General features: G+C 39.2%; 1 protein-coding gene across 1 annotated transcript; it reads right to left on the bottom strand.

Annotated features, from left to right (window-relative positions):
• Window positions 1-2,452: 2,452 nt before the first annotated feature.
• Window positions 2,453-17,123, bottom strand: ccdc3b (coiled-coil domain containing 3b). The gene is made up of 3 exons (XM_042497729.2): window positions 16,363-17,123; window positions 11,589-11,763; window positions 2,453-5,021 (listed from the first exon to the last, which is right to left on the bottom strand). The coding sequence occupies exons 1-3, from the start codon at window positions 16,713-16,715 to the stop codon at window positions 4,728-4,730; spliced, it is 822 nt and encodes a 273-aa protein (XP_042353663.1). The 5' UTR covers window positions 16,716-17,123; the 3' UTR covers window positions 2,453-4,727.
• Window positions 17,124-17,408: the final 285 nt, after the last annotated feature.

Raw genomic sequence — 17,408 nt, 5'->3', positions numbered from 1 at the left:
TTTGCATGCCATAACTGGGCTGTGGAACTGAATCCAGTGTTATGGTCATTATCGTTGCCTTAAAGTAAAATACTGAGATCATTCTTTCTGGCTCCATGAAATCTGCATTTCCCTCTCTGGGGTCTTAAGATTGAGTTTACAGTACAGGGCTGAGGCTAAAAGCATGGTATTGTGATTCTAGTTTGACTGGAACAGCAGAGGTCTCTGAGGCCAAACACATCAGTCATCCTTATTGAAACAGACATAGACAGGCAACAATGAAAAATCACCTCCTCGCCAGAGTATGGCTGGTCATGTGTGAAGAGATGATGAGGAAGCGTTTCCACTCACTTCAAAACGCGCATTCACAGAGGTGCTGGGTAATGTTCACTTTGTGAAGCAGGAGACTGAATGAGTTGTGAGAAAGGTGCAAACTAAGAGTAAAGGCATCGCTGATATGGAGTTTATGGAGTCAGCACCTTAGCTGTTAGCCACCTGCTCAGCCACCTCCGTGGGGGGGGGGGTCCATACAATTTATATGCTCTGAATTTCGCATAGAGCAGAACATTCATAAAATGCTTTTCTACCTATATGAACAAAGTTACTGAAGTATTAAAAGTATATTATGTTTGAGGCAACTGGCAAAAAAAGTCAAAGCTGGAAAATTAGCATAACACAATAAAAAGATGAACAAAAATTAAATGGTGAGTAACATATTAGTAATATAAAGAAGTGATTAAAAAAAATAACTCAACATTGATACTTGGAAAAAAGAAAGAAGTGGAATCATTAACATTTAGCTGAAGCACCAATGTGCAGCCACACAGAGCCACTTGCATGACTGCGGCGTCTACTTTTATTTCTTCTATTTTAATGGAGCAGGGGTGACTAATTAAAAACACAAAGTGCTGGTCCTCTTTTCTTAAAAGGAAACACCGGCTCTCCGAGTGCAGAATTACCTACAGAAACAACGGAGCCAATGGCAAGTTAGAGAACTCAAAGTGAGAAACCTCTGGGGGATTTCCTCATGCAGAGCGATGAATGACGGACAGAGTTTAAGACTAAAGTGCTGCTTGAGAAAACATGAACAGACAGAGGGGTAAAAAAGAGAAAAGATATACTGTATTAACCAATGAGATGCTCTGGGATTATCAATACAAGAAAAAAAAAAAGAACCCAGAGCAGCCAAAGAAAGTAACAGCATTTGAAAACTTAAAACAAGGCTAGATAAATAAACCATGTCCACAGATAGCCAGGTCCTCTGGAAGGGACCACCACTGTGCCGTCGTATTGCCTGACATCTGTTTTGCAGCTTGGCTGTGCACGGTGGTTTATGTTGAGAAAGCAATGTGTGTATATCATCTTTGGCATGGGTCCATGGGATTTTGACAGTTGGCTGCAGGCAAGGTTGTCTGATGCGAAGGTTTCACGGGGAGAAGAAAGAGCTAACGAGGAGACAAGACGAGAAGCTGTTCTCTGCAACACTTTCTCATTTTGCCAGAGAGGTCAAACGATGCGCGGGAAGTAATCTTATAAATGCCTGTTTCGTATCCAGCTTTACTGCATAACAATCCTGCGAGGGTCCCTGACATAAAACATGTTTGAAATATGTCTCTCTTTTTTTTTGGTTTCTCCTCTCGCCATACTAACCCCTGCCTCTCATTCCCCTGTTTTTACCACCATATGGAAGAAATTTGGTTCAGCTCTCCTGGAAATTGTGTTGAAAATTCATCTGCCAACATGATTTCGGGTCTCAAATGGTCCTGTGTTCTCTCTGAAAGTGCACCGGACGTAAAACTGGACAAAAGCTTCAGAAGAAGGGGTCAAAATGGGGCCAATTCATCGTCAGGATTTATGTTGCTTTTGAAGTTCTTTTTAAAACTTTTGATTTATTAGCACCGAATCACACTAAACATATTGTGCCTGCCAAAATGTATTCATCATTTCTGACTAGAATACATGGAAAGCAAGAAATGTTACAATTGAGGTTAGAAACTTTTGCTTGAATTCATTACTTTGTCTGGCTAGACACATTTACTTTTGAAATATATAGCGGATGAAAAGAGGAAATAATGTTACACTGTTCTTTGCTCTTATGCCATGCGACTGGTTCAAATGTTACATGAAACTGAAACTGATGAGACAAGTCTGTAAAATTCAATGAGGCAAAGGGTAAAAACAGAATTCACATCCAGACTGCAGTCTGCATTTCTTGATGGCTACTATAAAAGATTTTTATCCCTTTCCCCACTGTATGGATTATGGCTGTGCACAGGAGGCTGCTTTTACACATATGTCTTGTTTGATTTATATGTTGAAAGCTTCATAGTTTTAGTTGTTATGGTAACTCAAGAAAGCTCAGATCTGTGGATTAGTTAGTGAGTGATTTCTGTCTAATTCCACCCAAAACAAAACATACAGTACATATGTACGTTGTGAAGATGACATCAATTAAAAACAGCCACAAAAGAGGTTTTGTAAAAATTCATTTATGTTTATAAAAAAAAGAACAATAACTGTTACACAAATGATTATGCTACTGGCAAAGCAAACCATATGTTTATAGTCTAGAGAAAGCAAAAAAATAATAAAAGCAAAAACATAAAGTATAATAAAGGCAAAACTTTCATTTCTGACACAGAAAAAGCCAATCCTGTACCACGCCAGACTCACTGGCTGGACTTTAAAGGAGTACTTCACACACAAAATGACTATTCTTACATCAACTACTCTCCCTGTGTTACATCTAATCCGTGAAAAAAGCCTTGAATCACTAACGGGTGAATGAAGAATGCAAAATGAGGGAAAATTCTTGATGAATTGCAGCTACGTATCCTCAAAGAACGGTTTGTATGGCATCCTATGAAAATGCACACACAACAGTTTGTGTGATATTCTACAAATTAGTGCCCCACAAGTGTTGTTACGTCCTTGATGTAAAGTTACATGATTGACGTACAAACACATGCCTCCATGGGAAAGTCCTGGGGTTAAGTCTGGTATATTTGACCCATCTACCACACCCCAGCCTGCCTCCCACTGCTTGTTTAATCCTGTCAGCACATTAGTCACATGATTGCAATATGACGTGGTATATGCATGAATTATGCATTTTTTTGTAGGGGAAACATACAAATATTTTATATGAGAATAGCCTGATTGAAGTTATAGGGCTCCACGTTTAATAACAATAAAACTATATCAAAAGAGCCATTAAGAAACTCTCTCACAACTTGTGCAATGTAATCTAAGTCTTATTAATCTAGTCACATTCTCAGCTATTTCCAAACACATGTATTTTTGCAAAAAACTATTTAAAACACTTCTGCATAACAGTCTCACACACGGACCAGTACTAGCAACTCAACTGTATACACCAGCAGAGTTCAAACCCACGCATTTGCCCAAGGGCTTGTATGCAGACGTTTTTTATGCAGTTAGGTTTATTGTAAATGTTTTTGGGAAGTACCGAGTACATAAGTACACACACACAAGTACGAGTACATGTACGACTACATAAATGAGACTTGGATTGTACTGCAGAAGTTGCGTGAGAGTTTGATATAGTTTTTCTGTTAAATGTGGCCCCCATGACCTCATGAATGTGCCCCATTTTTGGATTCTTCATTCACCATGGAGGCAAAATTCAAGGTAACAAAGGGTGAGTAATTTATATACAAATGATAATTTTGCGGGTGTATTTCTTTCATGAGTGCTCAGCACCCGGTTCTCAAATACTAAAATTACACTTTCGTGTAACAGACTTGCATAAAGGAAGAGTTTGTGGGGAAAAGGCACCCTTGGGAAACAATTCACTGAATTTAAAGAATCATACACTTTGTGATAGTTTCTTGGATATAAATAGATGCAAGTAAATTAAAAGCAGGCAAAGGTAGAAAAGAAGGGTGTGACGTAATGTTTGGCCTTGCAGCTTTATACATTTTGGCACAGCTGTAACTATGCGCTCACATACACAGTCAGTGTTACAAGAAAGAGAAATGTCCATATCACCTCATCCAAGAGTGGACCCCCCACAAGACAGAGGTGGATTTGGAACATTTCAATGACAGTTTTCTGAAGTAAAAAACTAATTTTAATATTTATAAAATGCATAATGTGTCCAGCACAGAAAGAAAGATATTCCATATTTTTAATGCTTTAAAATTGTCCACATATTGCTCAACAGTGCATCCACCAGCCGAAAGCTCTGTCTGATTTTTGGAAAATGCCTGTGCTGCCAACTAACTTAAACTCACAAAAGACAAAGGAAAAAGTCAGGGATTCAACCCGCAGTTATTTAAAGAGAAAGATTATATTGGACTAATGGGGTGAAACAAGATTTGAGGATATTAAGATACAGATCTCTTACTCCTGTGAAACCAGTTCACTCCCTTATCTCAGAGGCAGTTAATCCTTCACTTTAGTTCATCTGGGGACACAAAATAGGTCAAGTCTAAGCCCTGCCCTTTCAACAGACACACACACACACACACACACACACACACACACACACACACACACACACGTGGATATGGGTGTAAATAGGAATGAATGGTCTTTTTGCACACGACAGTCTCAATGGCAAAGGTCAATTTTACCAGGAAATAACTAGACCAACAAAATGGCCAAATTTCGTTGTGCAGGTAAAGTTTCTGTGTGAAATAAGCTTATTAATTTGTTTGAGGACATGGAGAATGTAAAGAAATTCAATTTAAAGTCCATACTGTTACTCTAAACTGATCACCAGTCTAGTTTTTTAGTGTCCTGGAGAGGACCTTTTTGAGCGGCTTGTCCCTCTGGTCCTGAGTCGTCTCCTGATCGGGGTGAGTTTGGGGCGTCTTTGACTCGTAGAGCTGTTTGTGGTTGAGCGTCTGTTGTTCCTTTGTTGTTTCCCGTTGTGCCTGGCGCAGCAGACGTTTCATGGTCTTCACCTTTTCTCTCAGGTGGTCATTGGCTTTCTCCAAAGAGCGCACCTTCTGGGAAAGAGTCAAGACCCGTTCCTCCTCCTCAAACAGAGCCTTCTGCACTGCGGAGCACAAGAGCTGTAAAGAGAAAAGAAAAGATTTGTTTATTCCATATCGTTTTTTCACAGTAAATCATTTAAAATATGCGTAAAAGCGTGATTGAAGTGTACTACAGGCAAACGGGATAAACTTAGGACCCACTTGAACACTAAGCTGTCAAATTTTTAATCAATTACTCACCAGTATCATCTTATATTCTACAAGATTTCCGACAGATTTTCTTTTTGCTCCTGCTTTTGAATGATATCATATGTGGAGATTTTATCCCACAAGGCTCATACTAAATTTTAGTGTCAGATTCAGTGTTTTTGTAACATTTATGACAATAGCACCTGACAGATCTGCTGTTTTTGATATGGGATATCCTTTGGATAAGTCATATAAAAGAACACTTTTGGCATGCTCTTCTGGCTGACAACCTGTGCCAACAGCTCGTAAGTCATTCAGCATATCCTACTGTTTGTGTATGAATGAGACAGAGAAGTGACTTTTTTAGCTGCTTGTAGCCTAAAAAGAAAGACAAGGGAGGAAAAAGTCATTGAGAAATTAATAAGTATTTTTTTTACATTATACCTTTCTTGCTTTGGAATAATTAATTGAAATATATCTTAAAGGAATACTTCAATCCCTCAAATCACCATTTATTTATCAATTATTCCTCCCATGTTTCATTGAATTTGTTAAGAAGACTTTTATTCTGGCATACCTGCCTGGTGAATGAAGAATTTAGAAAACACTTTTTTAAAAGGAGTAAATTTTTTATGAATTGCAGTAAAAAGGGTCTGCGTTTCACAACAACAAAACTGTATCAAAAATCAATTTGCAAACTCTCACACAACTTTTGCAATCTAATCAAAGTATGATTTATACAGTCATATGCTAATTAGACTCTATGTTGCAAGCAAACGGCCCTTTCCAACTGGGAACTCAACAGACTCCATTAGCAAAAACAGTATTTTACCTTGCTGATGGGAGCTGCTGGTCTACTACTGCTTGAAACAGTTTTATTTGTGTTATTGTGTGACTTCAAATTGTTTGAATCCGGACTAACCCTAATAAACACCAACATCACACAGTATCACAAACTAACTAACTGACTGAGGCAGTGGAAGACCATAAGCTCCTGTGTTCAGCGAGGTAAAATTACTGTTTTTGTCAATGAAGTCTGGCTTTGAAGAGACCATAAATACATTTCCCATTGCAAAGTGCTGTCTGTTTGGTAAGTGCTGAGCATACAACTGGATAAATGAGACTTGGATGAGTTATGTGTGTGAGTTGTGTGAGAGTAAGTAAACACATGTTTTGATATAGTTTTGCTTTTGTTGAATGCAGACCACTATGTCTTCAATTCATCAAGAACTTTCTCCACATTTGGATTCTTTGTTAACCAGAGGCATGTAAAAAAAAAAAAAAGTTTTTTCCACAAATTTCATTTAACACAGAGTGAGTGATTAATAAACAGAGGATCTTTTGGGGCTGAAGTATTCTTTCAAGAGTTTCTATGTACTGTTTGACCTGTTTGACAAGCCAATTTAAATGAGCCACCAGGCAACACACGTTCTTGCTCCAGGTAGGTACCAAGATAACTCTAAGGGTAAAAATGTTACACAACATGCGTCGTCTGTTTCAGTAAAATTAAACCCAACATGCCTGCGAACCTGCGACAGACAATCCAAAAGGCCTGGACCTTTTCCTATAGGTGCAAAAATGAGCTCCAGCTGCCTCTGACTGCATGCCTGTCTGCCTGAGTGTGGATTTCCTCCACAGATCCTAATGCTTCCACATGGGGCCCGCGTGAAACACTGATGTATATTCCCTGCCATCAGATAACAACCGCTGAGGGTTTTGAGGAAATGTTAAAAATGTGCTGCTGGCTGCTGGCCCACATCACTGGTTAGTCCATTACTTGCTGTAATATTAGCTGTGGATTTTTCCCATGTGCTCTTACTTTTGTCTCATGAGGGATTTGAAACTTTATAACGCAAAAGATGAAGTTCAGGAGCAGAACAATCAAGTTATGCAAAGCAGAGGGTGTAAAGTGACACATTGCTGCTCTGTGCACTCAGGTATGACTTTCACGCAAACACAAGAGACCTTCAGTTGGTTCCTGTATCCACATTTACAGTGTTGTTTTAGGCTAAGCTGCAGTGTGGACCAATACTTAGGTAATTGCCCATGAAAAAGCCTGGAGCCGAGACTGATTCAGAGATATAAAGCTGCCTCAAGGTAGACAACATATTTAGTGATAAGCTTTTCTGTTTTATCAATATGAAAATCAGACCAGGAGACAACATAAGTACAGTTGTAACATGCCTGTGCAGTGTGAGGGTAATAATGAACACTTTCTTGAACCACATGTCTGGATCAGAGCTTGATAAAGTAGCTAATTACAATCACATTAAGAAATAGAATAATTACAAGAGAGTCCAACAGAAAAAGAATAATAGCCGACAAAGAAGCTACAATTAAAGCCTTTAAACAAGTAGACCACGGCACTAAGAGGAAAAGCAGTCTGGGCAGGATAAATATAGGCCAGAGTTCCACAGCAGCAAAGATGAGATATGATGGCAATTTTCCAACAAGGGTTTTGTAGATAAATATAGGCCAGTGGTTATTATGTCTCTCAGGGAAAGCAAATTGATCTCATTTATCAATTTAAATTCAGCAGTGATTATTTAAATAACCTCCAGTGATAAACTAAGGAGTGAAAGTTTAAAAGTCTAAGGGCTTATGAATGGGCACAGTCACATATCTATGACTCTTATCTCCGTAGAACGTCTTGCAGCAACTCACAGAGAAGCTTGTTTTGTTCCTGTTCAAAAAGTCAAGTTCCTATCACAGTTTACCAACCAGATTTTCTATGTGATGTTTAGATGTAAATTTGCCATCGAGCCAGATTCCAAGATACTTGTTCTACCTCCAACACTCTATGGGAAATACTCCTCCAACAAGCACACTTTCACATTCCTCTGAAATTTGCATTAACATAACCAGTCAATCAGGACATGCCTATGCAAATATGTGCGGTACCCACAGTATATACTGTAAGGCAGTACCATGAAACTGTCTGCCATTCAGTTCGCTTCAGCTGTGGTAATTACCTACTGTCTTTCAACCCCTGCACCCAGAGGGCCCTGTTGCTCCTACGCTGTTCATTGAAGAGGGCACGGGATGGCGGACATCATAGTAGTACTACCTTATATACTGTGGGGTCCTTAAGTATTTGGGTAATTTTGTCCTGATTGGCCAGCTATGCAAATTTCAGTGGGCCATTGCATGTCTTCTTGATTGGAGGAGAGTATTACCTGTGGAGTTAAGTAGAGGTTTCCACCTGTGCTTTTCTTATTCTCTTTTTATTTTGCTATGCTCAGATGTCCAGTGTGTAGGTGAGGTTGGGACTGTGGAGTTGGGACTGTACCATGCCAGGCTCACTGGCTGGACTTTAAAGGACTAAAAAATTTCTATAGACTGTAAAAGATAACTGTAGAGAACATGTGCTGGACTGGAAGCAGTACACATCCAAGAAGGAGCTAGGAAAACTGGAAACACAACGCAGAGAAAATACAAATATCATGAGACGAGGCACCAGGTGGACCAATCTTGGAGTTGGATTTCACTTTAACTTTATTACTGTTTACAAATAGTAGCCAACAATTCCTGCATGGTTTAACTTTAAGAGCAGTCTGGTTCAAATTCCCAATACACTGAGTCATGCTCTTCCCACAATGCAACGTTGTTAGATACTGCTTCCGTTAGATACTCCCCACCTAGTAAATAACTACGTCTTTTAAATTCCAGTATTTGACAGGCCCCAAAATGGGTCCATGTGGTACACCTTCTGTACCCTGCTGAATTTAAACAACTCTGACTTTATTCAAACTTCATTGAAACATGGACAAAAAACAAGCGGGTTTATAATTTCTGCATCACTGAAGCCTTCTCTCAGTGAGGAGGCATCTTTAAAACCTTTCTGAGGACAGACAAGAGTCTACCCATCTTGAGTATTAAAGATTTTAGTTAGAACACATTAACTGAAGCTCTAAACTTGTGAGCAGCAATCAGTTTGGTCTTTGTATCCAGCTGTCAAGTCAGGACAGCATTTGTAGCCCTTCCAAGCTAATATTTCTGCTTTAGTGTTGGGACCATAAAACTGTGGGAACATGCTTAAAATAATGTTTTTATTGCTGATACTGTTTGGCATTAAATCTCAAAATGACTACATGCCATTTGATTTACTTTGGTTGACACTGGATTATGTGATGCGTATGGCATGATCTGTTCTGATGTGGGTTTAGGTCAGTTGTCCAAACAATGGTTGTGCAGCACTAGCAAAAGTCTGTTTTTATTTTGCAGGGAGGAAATCTAATCAGGAGAATGATGTAAGAAAGCAGCATTGATATCTAAATGTTGCTCTGTAATTATAATCACAGGCCTGAACCAAAAGTTTTCTGTTGGAAATGGAAATACAAACCATGTTTTCATTCCCTTTACCCATGGCGGATTTTTGCTTTTATGAGTAGTCAGCAGATGATTGGAAACAGACAGAAGAAGAGTGACCTAAATCATAGGGATTAGGCCAAAGGTTTAGATTCATTAAAGGGGATAAAGCAGTAGTGAATGACTGGAAACCATTTATATACTGACACATGGGCTCTGGGACAAGATGCAGGGAACCTGAAGAATCAAGGAGCACCAGGTGTTAGTGATTGCCAATGGTGTTTAGGTAAAAAACAGTTTCCATCAATAAAACAGTAGAGCTTAAGCTTATTTATTCAGGCCACTTTGTCACACACATTAAAGATGTAACATGCAACAATCCCACATTGAAATATCTAAAAATGACTGAACCTATGTCATATATTTTGTTGAGTTGTGTGCTTACAGTATACCAAATGTTTCATTTGGTTGCCTTGCAGTGACATCTTTACCCTCTCTAATTCTCAACTTTTTTTATGTCAAAACAACATTCAATGGACAGCATCACAAAAGAGCACAAACATACCATCCGATAACAGCAGTGGTAGATCAGCAGTGGTAGATGGATAAAATGGATTCAATTGGTCATCAGAAAAGGCTGCCTGAAAGCTGTGAAAACATCTAAATATAGTGTACACTTATTTTTTCAGGAAGTTAAAATATGTTTTTGCTGATGCCCTGTTGAAGTCGATACATATCTCTCTTCAAAGCCTCCAGACTCCTTAGACAGAAAGGGTAATTTTTTCTCACAGAACTCAGGAGCAGCTGGTCTACCACCACTTTGCTCTGTTGTTTGTGTGACTTGTTCCCAGTAGAGAAAACTATGTTGGGCTTCCTCACTATTGAAATTGCCAAATAACATTAGCTACAGTAACTGCAGCCTACAGAGTAAGGGTAGTCAACTGATCTAATGCTAATGGTAAGTTAGCAAGTTAACTTTTCTTAACTATGAACTATTTTTAACTATTTCATTAGAATGAAATGATCAAAAGTAACATGAATAAAGCTTTAAAAATGAGCATTTCTGTCTAAGTTGCGTCACATATATTTTCATCGGTAATGGTGGTTGTTCGCATATAGAAATGTTTCTATCTGACTGTTTAACAATGAGGACAACAACTCCCATGATCCACAGTACTTCATGACAGCATCGAAGTCCATCTTTTATCCTTGTTCTAATTGAGAGACCTATGGAGGGAACCTACAGACTGTGCATTTAAAAAGAGTAGCAACCTTTACATACTTTCACACTGTCATCAATCTGCATTGTCCTGTGTAACCCAGGAGCTATTTTGTGATTAGTGTACTTTCATGATGTATCCACCCTCCCTGGTTTTACTTAAGTTAGTGATTTCTACATCTCTGTAAATACTATTCAGTGCCCCGCTGAGAATGAACATGAAAAGGTGGAGAGCTGGTTTTAGATCTAGGTTATTCTCTTTACTCAGTTTTCATCTTATCTTGTGGCTACACTTGTGTTCTGGTCTGTACATGTTTCTTGCGTGATGAATTTCCACTTATTTGATTGTTGAACATCTGCCTAAAACAGCACTTGCTATTTGATTCTGAGGGACTGACAACCAAACCTTTCTTTAGTGTTTTGTGAGCTATCAAAGGCCATTGTAGTTGAACTGGACATGTCTTAACGTGATGTCACTTACTCCTACATTAGAGCTGTCCTCTCTGGGCATCAGAAAATACTCCATGAAACAACAAAATACTTTGCCAAAGAGCTGGCAAAAACAATGCAGTTTAAAGCATATTTTTCCTTTAAACAAGTGACTTCTTTGTGGAGCCAAAACCTCAGGAAATGTGTGTTTGGTTTTCCATGCATTTAGAACATATTTAACTTGCCAGCTTCTTCATAGTGTTTCTTTGAAAACAACAGGATGTAATATTGAATCGTTTTATGTGTGAACCACAGTACTTTGGACTATTGTGGTTGACTCTGCTCTTTTTCCAAAAACCATTTGTTTAGCCAGCATGAATGCACAACAACTGAACGACAAATGATGTCCTTATCACTAACTGAGTGTGAGAAAGACACTTCAAAGGGGGCAAACAACACCAGGAGCCAGTTTATGCTGGTGGTTCTGGTGGGCTACTTACCCGGCTGTCCTCCTGAGCCTCCCACTCCGGGGTGTAGCTATGGACCTGAGTACCGGATGTGCAGTTGGAAAACTGGAAAAGGCTGGCAAATATGCGGTGGTTCTCTGGAGTGTCGGGGAAGATGGGGTCCTGGAAGTTCACCCCATGAGGGATAATATTGTAGTTCTCATCCATCCTGCATGCCAGAAAGAGAAAATATAGTACTGATATAGTTGTGAAGAAAGGCAAAAATTAACATACAGTAAAAAGTTTTGCATTTGTGAAAACAGAAGCAGATGCACAAAACCAGAAGTCTTAAACAACAAGAATATGTAGTGCTAAATCTTCATGTCATAAGATTTCAAATTATAGCAAATGGACACGTTTTATCTTTTCATCCTATACAGTTGACAGATTTATGTAAACAGTAAAAAAAAAAAAAAAAGAGGAAAAAAAAACATCAAAACAGAATTGTTTGCAGATCTTGGTCTATTTTTATGCAAATTCAAGCATTATGTGGATGAGTCACGCCAGCAAACTACAAGCCAAAGGGATTTACTGAGCATGTTTCATATCTTCTCCTATGATGTGAAGTGTGTGAGGGAGGAAGTCTTGAAGCAGCATATTTCCATACATCTGGATTCCATCTCATATCCCTTGAGGGACATCAAGAGTTTGGTTGTCCCCCTATCAGAGACTCTGTGTGTGTGTGTGTGTGTGTGTGTGTGTGTGTGTTTGTGTGTGTTTGTGTGTGTGTGTGTGTGTGTGTGTGTGTGTGTTTGTGTGTGTGTGTGTGTGTGTGTGTGTGTGTGTTGAAAGAGCACAGAGAAAGCTGATATTATGCTTCAACAGAAGAGTCAGAGGTGATCAAGAGGTCAGATGGAACTAACTTAAAAATAAACCAAGCACAACAATAGTGACATAAACCCCTTTTTTCACAATGTATTGCAGCATATGCACAACCTCAACACTTCACAAAAACTTTATTTTGAGTGACAGTTTATGTATGAGTTTCATCTCAGTTTTCGGTCTAGTATTCTGGTGTTTTCTTTTGACGGAGACGTTACAAATCTTGAGGAGGTGAAATATAGGCTTAAGTTTTTACAGAAAACTTACAGCTCAAGCAGAACAGTCAGTCTGTTTCATTTAAAGGTCCTGAGGGATAGCCTCGGTTCCCCGTGCTGCACTCTGATTGGTCCTGTCCCAGGAGCTTATTCATGATTGATTGGAAAGACTATTTTTGTCTGAGATAAGTGTTGTTGGGGCTTTCATAACAGGAAATAGACATCCACTGGAAACTGCGATGAGAAGTTTTCAGTTTTGGCTTGCCAATAGTGTGTCTGTAGCTCAGTGTTGCAAAACGGCCACAACACACTCCTTTGAAACTCTACACTGATCTGTTTCAGGTTTATGACGGGGAGTCTCATGTTAGTGAGGATGCCACAGAATGAGACATGCTAAGTCAATTTGTTTAGCAAAATCTAATTTCTTTCATACTTGATGAAAGTTGACATTTCATCTGAATAGTGATGCAGCTCTTTGAGGTTCAATCAGTCCCTCAAAGAAAAGTTGAAGGAATAGTTGCAACATTTTGGGAAATACTCTTATTTGCTCTTTTTGTCTCTTTACTTAGCACACCAGGATTTTTTTTTTCTGTGCAATTCATTATTATGTCAATGTAATTTTGTATTTTTACACAGAATGCAGATATTACAAAGCACGACCATGCTCTGGAAAGTTTTGATGCAGAATGTTTAGAGCTATTACAGCAAGTATTTTACATGTTTTTTCTTTTATTCCTCATGCTCCTGGTGTGTTAAGGCCTTTAGATGAGAAGATAACTACCACTCCCATATCTGTTAGGTAAATATGAAGCTAAAACCCGCCAACAGTTATCATAGCTTTGCAAAAAGACTGAAAACAGTTAGCCTTGCTCTGCCTGAAAGTGTCAAAACTGCCTACCAGCACCTCTGCAGCTCACTAATTAACACGTTATATTTCACTTATTTAATCAGTACAAAAACTGAGGTGTAAAAATGACAAGTTGGACAAAAACCCTATTTTATACCTATCTGAATGGGTTTGTTTCCCATATGGGTCCACATGCTTTGGTTGCTGAAGTCATCTGCAAAGGAAAATGTGTGGAGCTTTTTTGGGGGGGAGTTGCTGTCTCCATTATATCCCTGGTAAACACTGAAAAGATCACTGCTTTGGTTTACTGAAGCAATTATTGCTTCTTAATCATCATCAGGTCTGCACTTAAAGGCCGTTCTGTTGCGACTAGCCTGTAGCTTCAAGAAGTTTCCGATGGTGGTCGCCTGGCTGATTACGGGGATAACGTCCGGATGTTTTCACCATCACAACAGGGGACAGCAAAGTCATCCCTGAGGCTGTCATTAACTAAAGCCGGTGAAATGATCTTAAAAGTCACAGCAATGCACGATCACACAATGTGAGTGTGATTCCGTGCATAATGATGTGTAACATATGCTCTAAAGAATACTATTGTAGTTGGCCCTGCTGTAGACCCTCATGAGGGGCAGCCAGACTTTAAACTTCAGGAATGCTTTTCAGTGCCCCCCTCTGAATATCTAACTCTTCATCTGTTTGAGAGAAAAAGCACAGAAATATCGCTATAAGGCCTGTCAGCACACGTTCCCCTCATTGAGCAGCACACTGTTGTGTTTCAGCAGGACAAAAGGTGGTCCTATACCGACCACGTTTACCTTCAAGCTGTTGGGAAATGTCTGGCTCTGTAATTACACTGGCTGGAATGCAATCGACGTTTCCTGAGTAACAGTGTTGTTTCTGTCCAACGCAGACATTTAAGAATTAACCTGCCACATTCTTTGTTTGAAATCGGAGTAAAACATTTGGCAGGATATTAACTATATTTTTAACCTGAAATCAATACGGTATCTCATGGGCAGATGCTGATTCAAAGAGAATATGGGAGGATGGTGCCAGTTCTCTGCTTTTGACTGCTGAATGCTTCCTTACTGACTGACGATTGATTAAATCCTCAGAGAGTTCCTTTTATGACAGATCTCTTCACAGGTCTGAAGAGTTGCTGGTTTTCATTGGAGAGACAGGCCAGGAGGAGGTGAAGTTCAATCCATACTCATTGAAAACACATTACTGAGGTGTCCCAGCAGTTAGGACAAATACAATAATAAGCTTTGATGGCAACATCCTCTGTTCATTTCAGGGTCACTCCCCCTCTCTCCCTCCTGATTTTATGTCTCCTTCCAACTGTTCACTATTGAATAAGCACAACAATACCCCAAAAATCTCATAATAAAATGTCTAAAATAAAAAAAAGATGATTGGATGCATAGGGTGAATAAACGATCCTCTCTTAAGTGTGCCAGAGGGACAGATGATGAAACCCCAAATTTGCATATAAAATCATAAATAACTGTAGTTTTGCCAGGAACAATGTAACATTGCATGCCTTATTTTGCATTGTTTCCCCATGTTTATAGGCTGAAATTAGGGGTGGAAATCACCAGAGGCCCCACAATTCAGTATTTTCACGATACTTTATTTCTTGTACAATATTGCTGCTATTTTTTTAACATGTTGCTATATGCTGATTAGTACAATAATATTTATTGCAATATATTACTTCTCAACTCTAAATTATGTCCTTAAAGAAAAATGTTAACAATTGTTTTATCTAATGAGATTAATTTTTAAAGATAGGTTTTCTTACTTAAATCATTTTTATTGCAGCAAAATATAGGCCCTGTTTAGTGGACTGAAAGGGCAGTTGATGGTATTTTTCCAATAGGCTAACAAAGGTTACATTTGTATTTACAATAATAATAATTTATACTAAAATATCAATACTTGGCATCTAAGTATTAATACAATACTTACACTAAAAATATTGTGATGCTATATCAATTGTTCCACAACTCCTGATCATAATATAGCATGTGGTTTCTTTTTACAGTTATGATCAATTATCACTATCTTTTTGTATTTAATTCCACGTCATTATGTGAATGTAAATGTATGTACATTTCTAATGTATATGTGATTACCTTAGTGAATAGATGTAGATATGTTTTGCTGTGTCATTATACTATTTTAATAACTTGATTTTCATATTTAATGTCTCCACCATAACAATTCTTAGCTGTGGGGGCAACATCTGACTGTGCAGATCTTGGTGAAATTTTTGGTAGTGACAGGGAACTAAGTGTGACAACTTTGGTCATACACACGCGCACACACACACACACACACACACACAACACATGTTGCCATTCATGCATTCCAGTAACAAAAGGAGGCAGTCCTGTCATCTTTACTGGCTGATTTTAGAAACTGTCTTCACAAAACTTGCCAAGATTCTCTGGCACTTGGGGAAATGTGAGCAACATTTAGAAGCTTGATCTTTTCTCTAAGACAGAAATGGCAAATACATTAACACAGCAGAGAGAAAAGGGTGCAAGTGGGTCATCCATCATGTCCATGGGCAACACTCACGAAGACATTTTTTAAAACCTTTAGCACAATGTGAATCCTATAATCATGTTGTTTGTTAAACCTTACCCTGATGGGTAGAAGTACACAAAGAAAAGGGTATAAATCCATCACAAAGCTTAACTGATACATCCTAAATGAACAGTTTCTTTTGCTGGAAATAAATCCTAAAAAGTCTTGTTTTTACATATATCTCTATTGACTGATGCATAAAGTGTATGTTGGGGGCCAATAAAACTTAATGCGTCTGTGACAATGAATTATTCTCATCATTGATTAGATCAATATCTGTGTTTCTCACCTTAGAAAGAAGTAGTAGTTGTTGTTTTTGGTGACACTATAAGTGAAGCAGGTAAAGTAGCCCAGGCCGGTGACATTGAACCTAGAGCCTGCGGGGACCTCCAGCATGCTGCCCCAAGCCTGGTCGCACAGCAGCTCAATCTCCGCGGAGAAAAGCAGCTCGCTGTCGGACGGCAGATAGTTGTACACATTGTAGGACTCCTTGTGCAGTGCCAACACCTTGGCAAAGACTATAATCTGCGCCAGCTCGGCACGGCACGCTTCTGTCTGCGGCCTCCAGTCGTGGGGCAGGTGACATCCCCAGCTCCCATCAGCACCCCCCGCTGCCAGAATAAACGCCAAAATAATCCACATGATCCAACAGAGATGAGGCGACTGTGGGTCAGTGAGGCGCACCGACGCGCGCGATGCTGCTGATGGATGAAATCACGAGAAAAAAAATCAGCAGCTCTCACTCCATGCACATACTTCCAACAATGCTGCTTCACAGCAAGTCAGTTTAAACAAAGGTTTAACTCAAGAAAATAGTCCCGGGTAGTTGGTGACTTCTCTGCTCTCTGCGCTCCCTCCTCCAGCCACAATACCTGCGATCACTGGATCAGCCCATTCACACCAGCAGCATCCCCTGCAAAAAAGCGCCTCTCACCTTTGAAATTAGATCAGAGGTAGCGAGTAAAGGGAGCGCATTCTGGCCTACGTGTGAGATTTCCAAACTTAAACATTCAGAATATTTACAGTAAATCCTCCACCTACAACCGAGGTTGTGAGATAACGAGGCATTATTTAATGCAACAAAGAGTCCTGCGTCTCTGCTGCAGACAATAAGAGACTGACGCCCTCTAGTGACAATAGGGACACAGGGTCAGTAGAGGAATTTACTTTCCTTAAGATACTTTTTTTCCAAGTTTTTTCACTGTGTTAATAGATTATACTTAAACGTTTTCCGCTGGCACACTCCAGGCTCTAAAGGAAATATGTAAAATATGCGCAGGCCTGCTGCACCATTATGTTCAGCTGGTGCCCAGGTATGAAGAGCTGATATATTGG

The sequence above is a fragment of the Plectropomus leopardus genome, chromosome 2 (assembly GCF_026936395.1).
Source record: "Plectropomus leopardus strain MGB_pleo_1.0 chromosome 2, ASM2693639v1, whole genome shotgun sequence".
Lineage (NCBI taxonomy): Eukaryota > Metazoa > Chordata > Actinopteri > Perciformes > Serranidae > Plectropomus > Plectropomus leopardus.
This window is presented reverse-complemented; position numbering and strand designations above follow the sequence as displayed.

Excerpts from the sequence above, each read along its gene's own strand:
- ccdc3b (XM_042497729.2), bottom strand. The coding sequence starts at position 16,715 with ATGTGGATTATTTTGGCGTTTATTCTGGCAGCGGGGGGTGCTGATGGG. Across the intron at positions 11,764-16,362 it reads AACTACTACTTCTTTCTAAG|GATGGATGAGAACTACAATA; the intron begins GTGAGAAACACA and ends TCTGGCATGCAG. Across the intron at positions 5,022-11,588 it reads AGGCTCAGGAGGACAGCCGG|CTCTTGTGCTCCGCAGTGCA; the intron begins GTAAGTAGCCCA and ends TTCTCTTTACAG.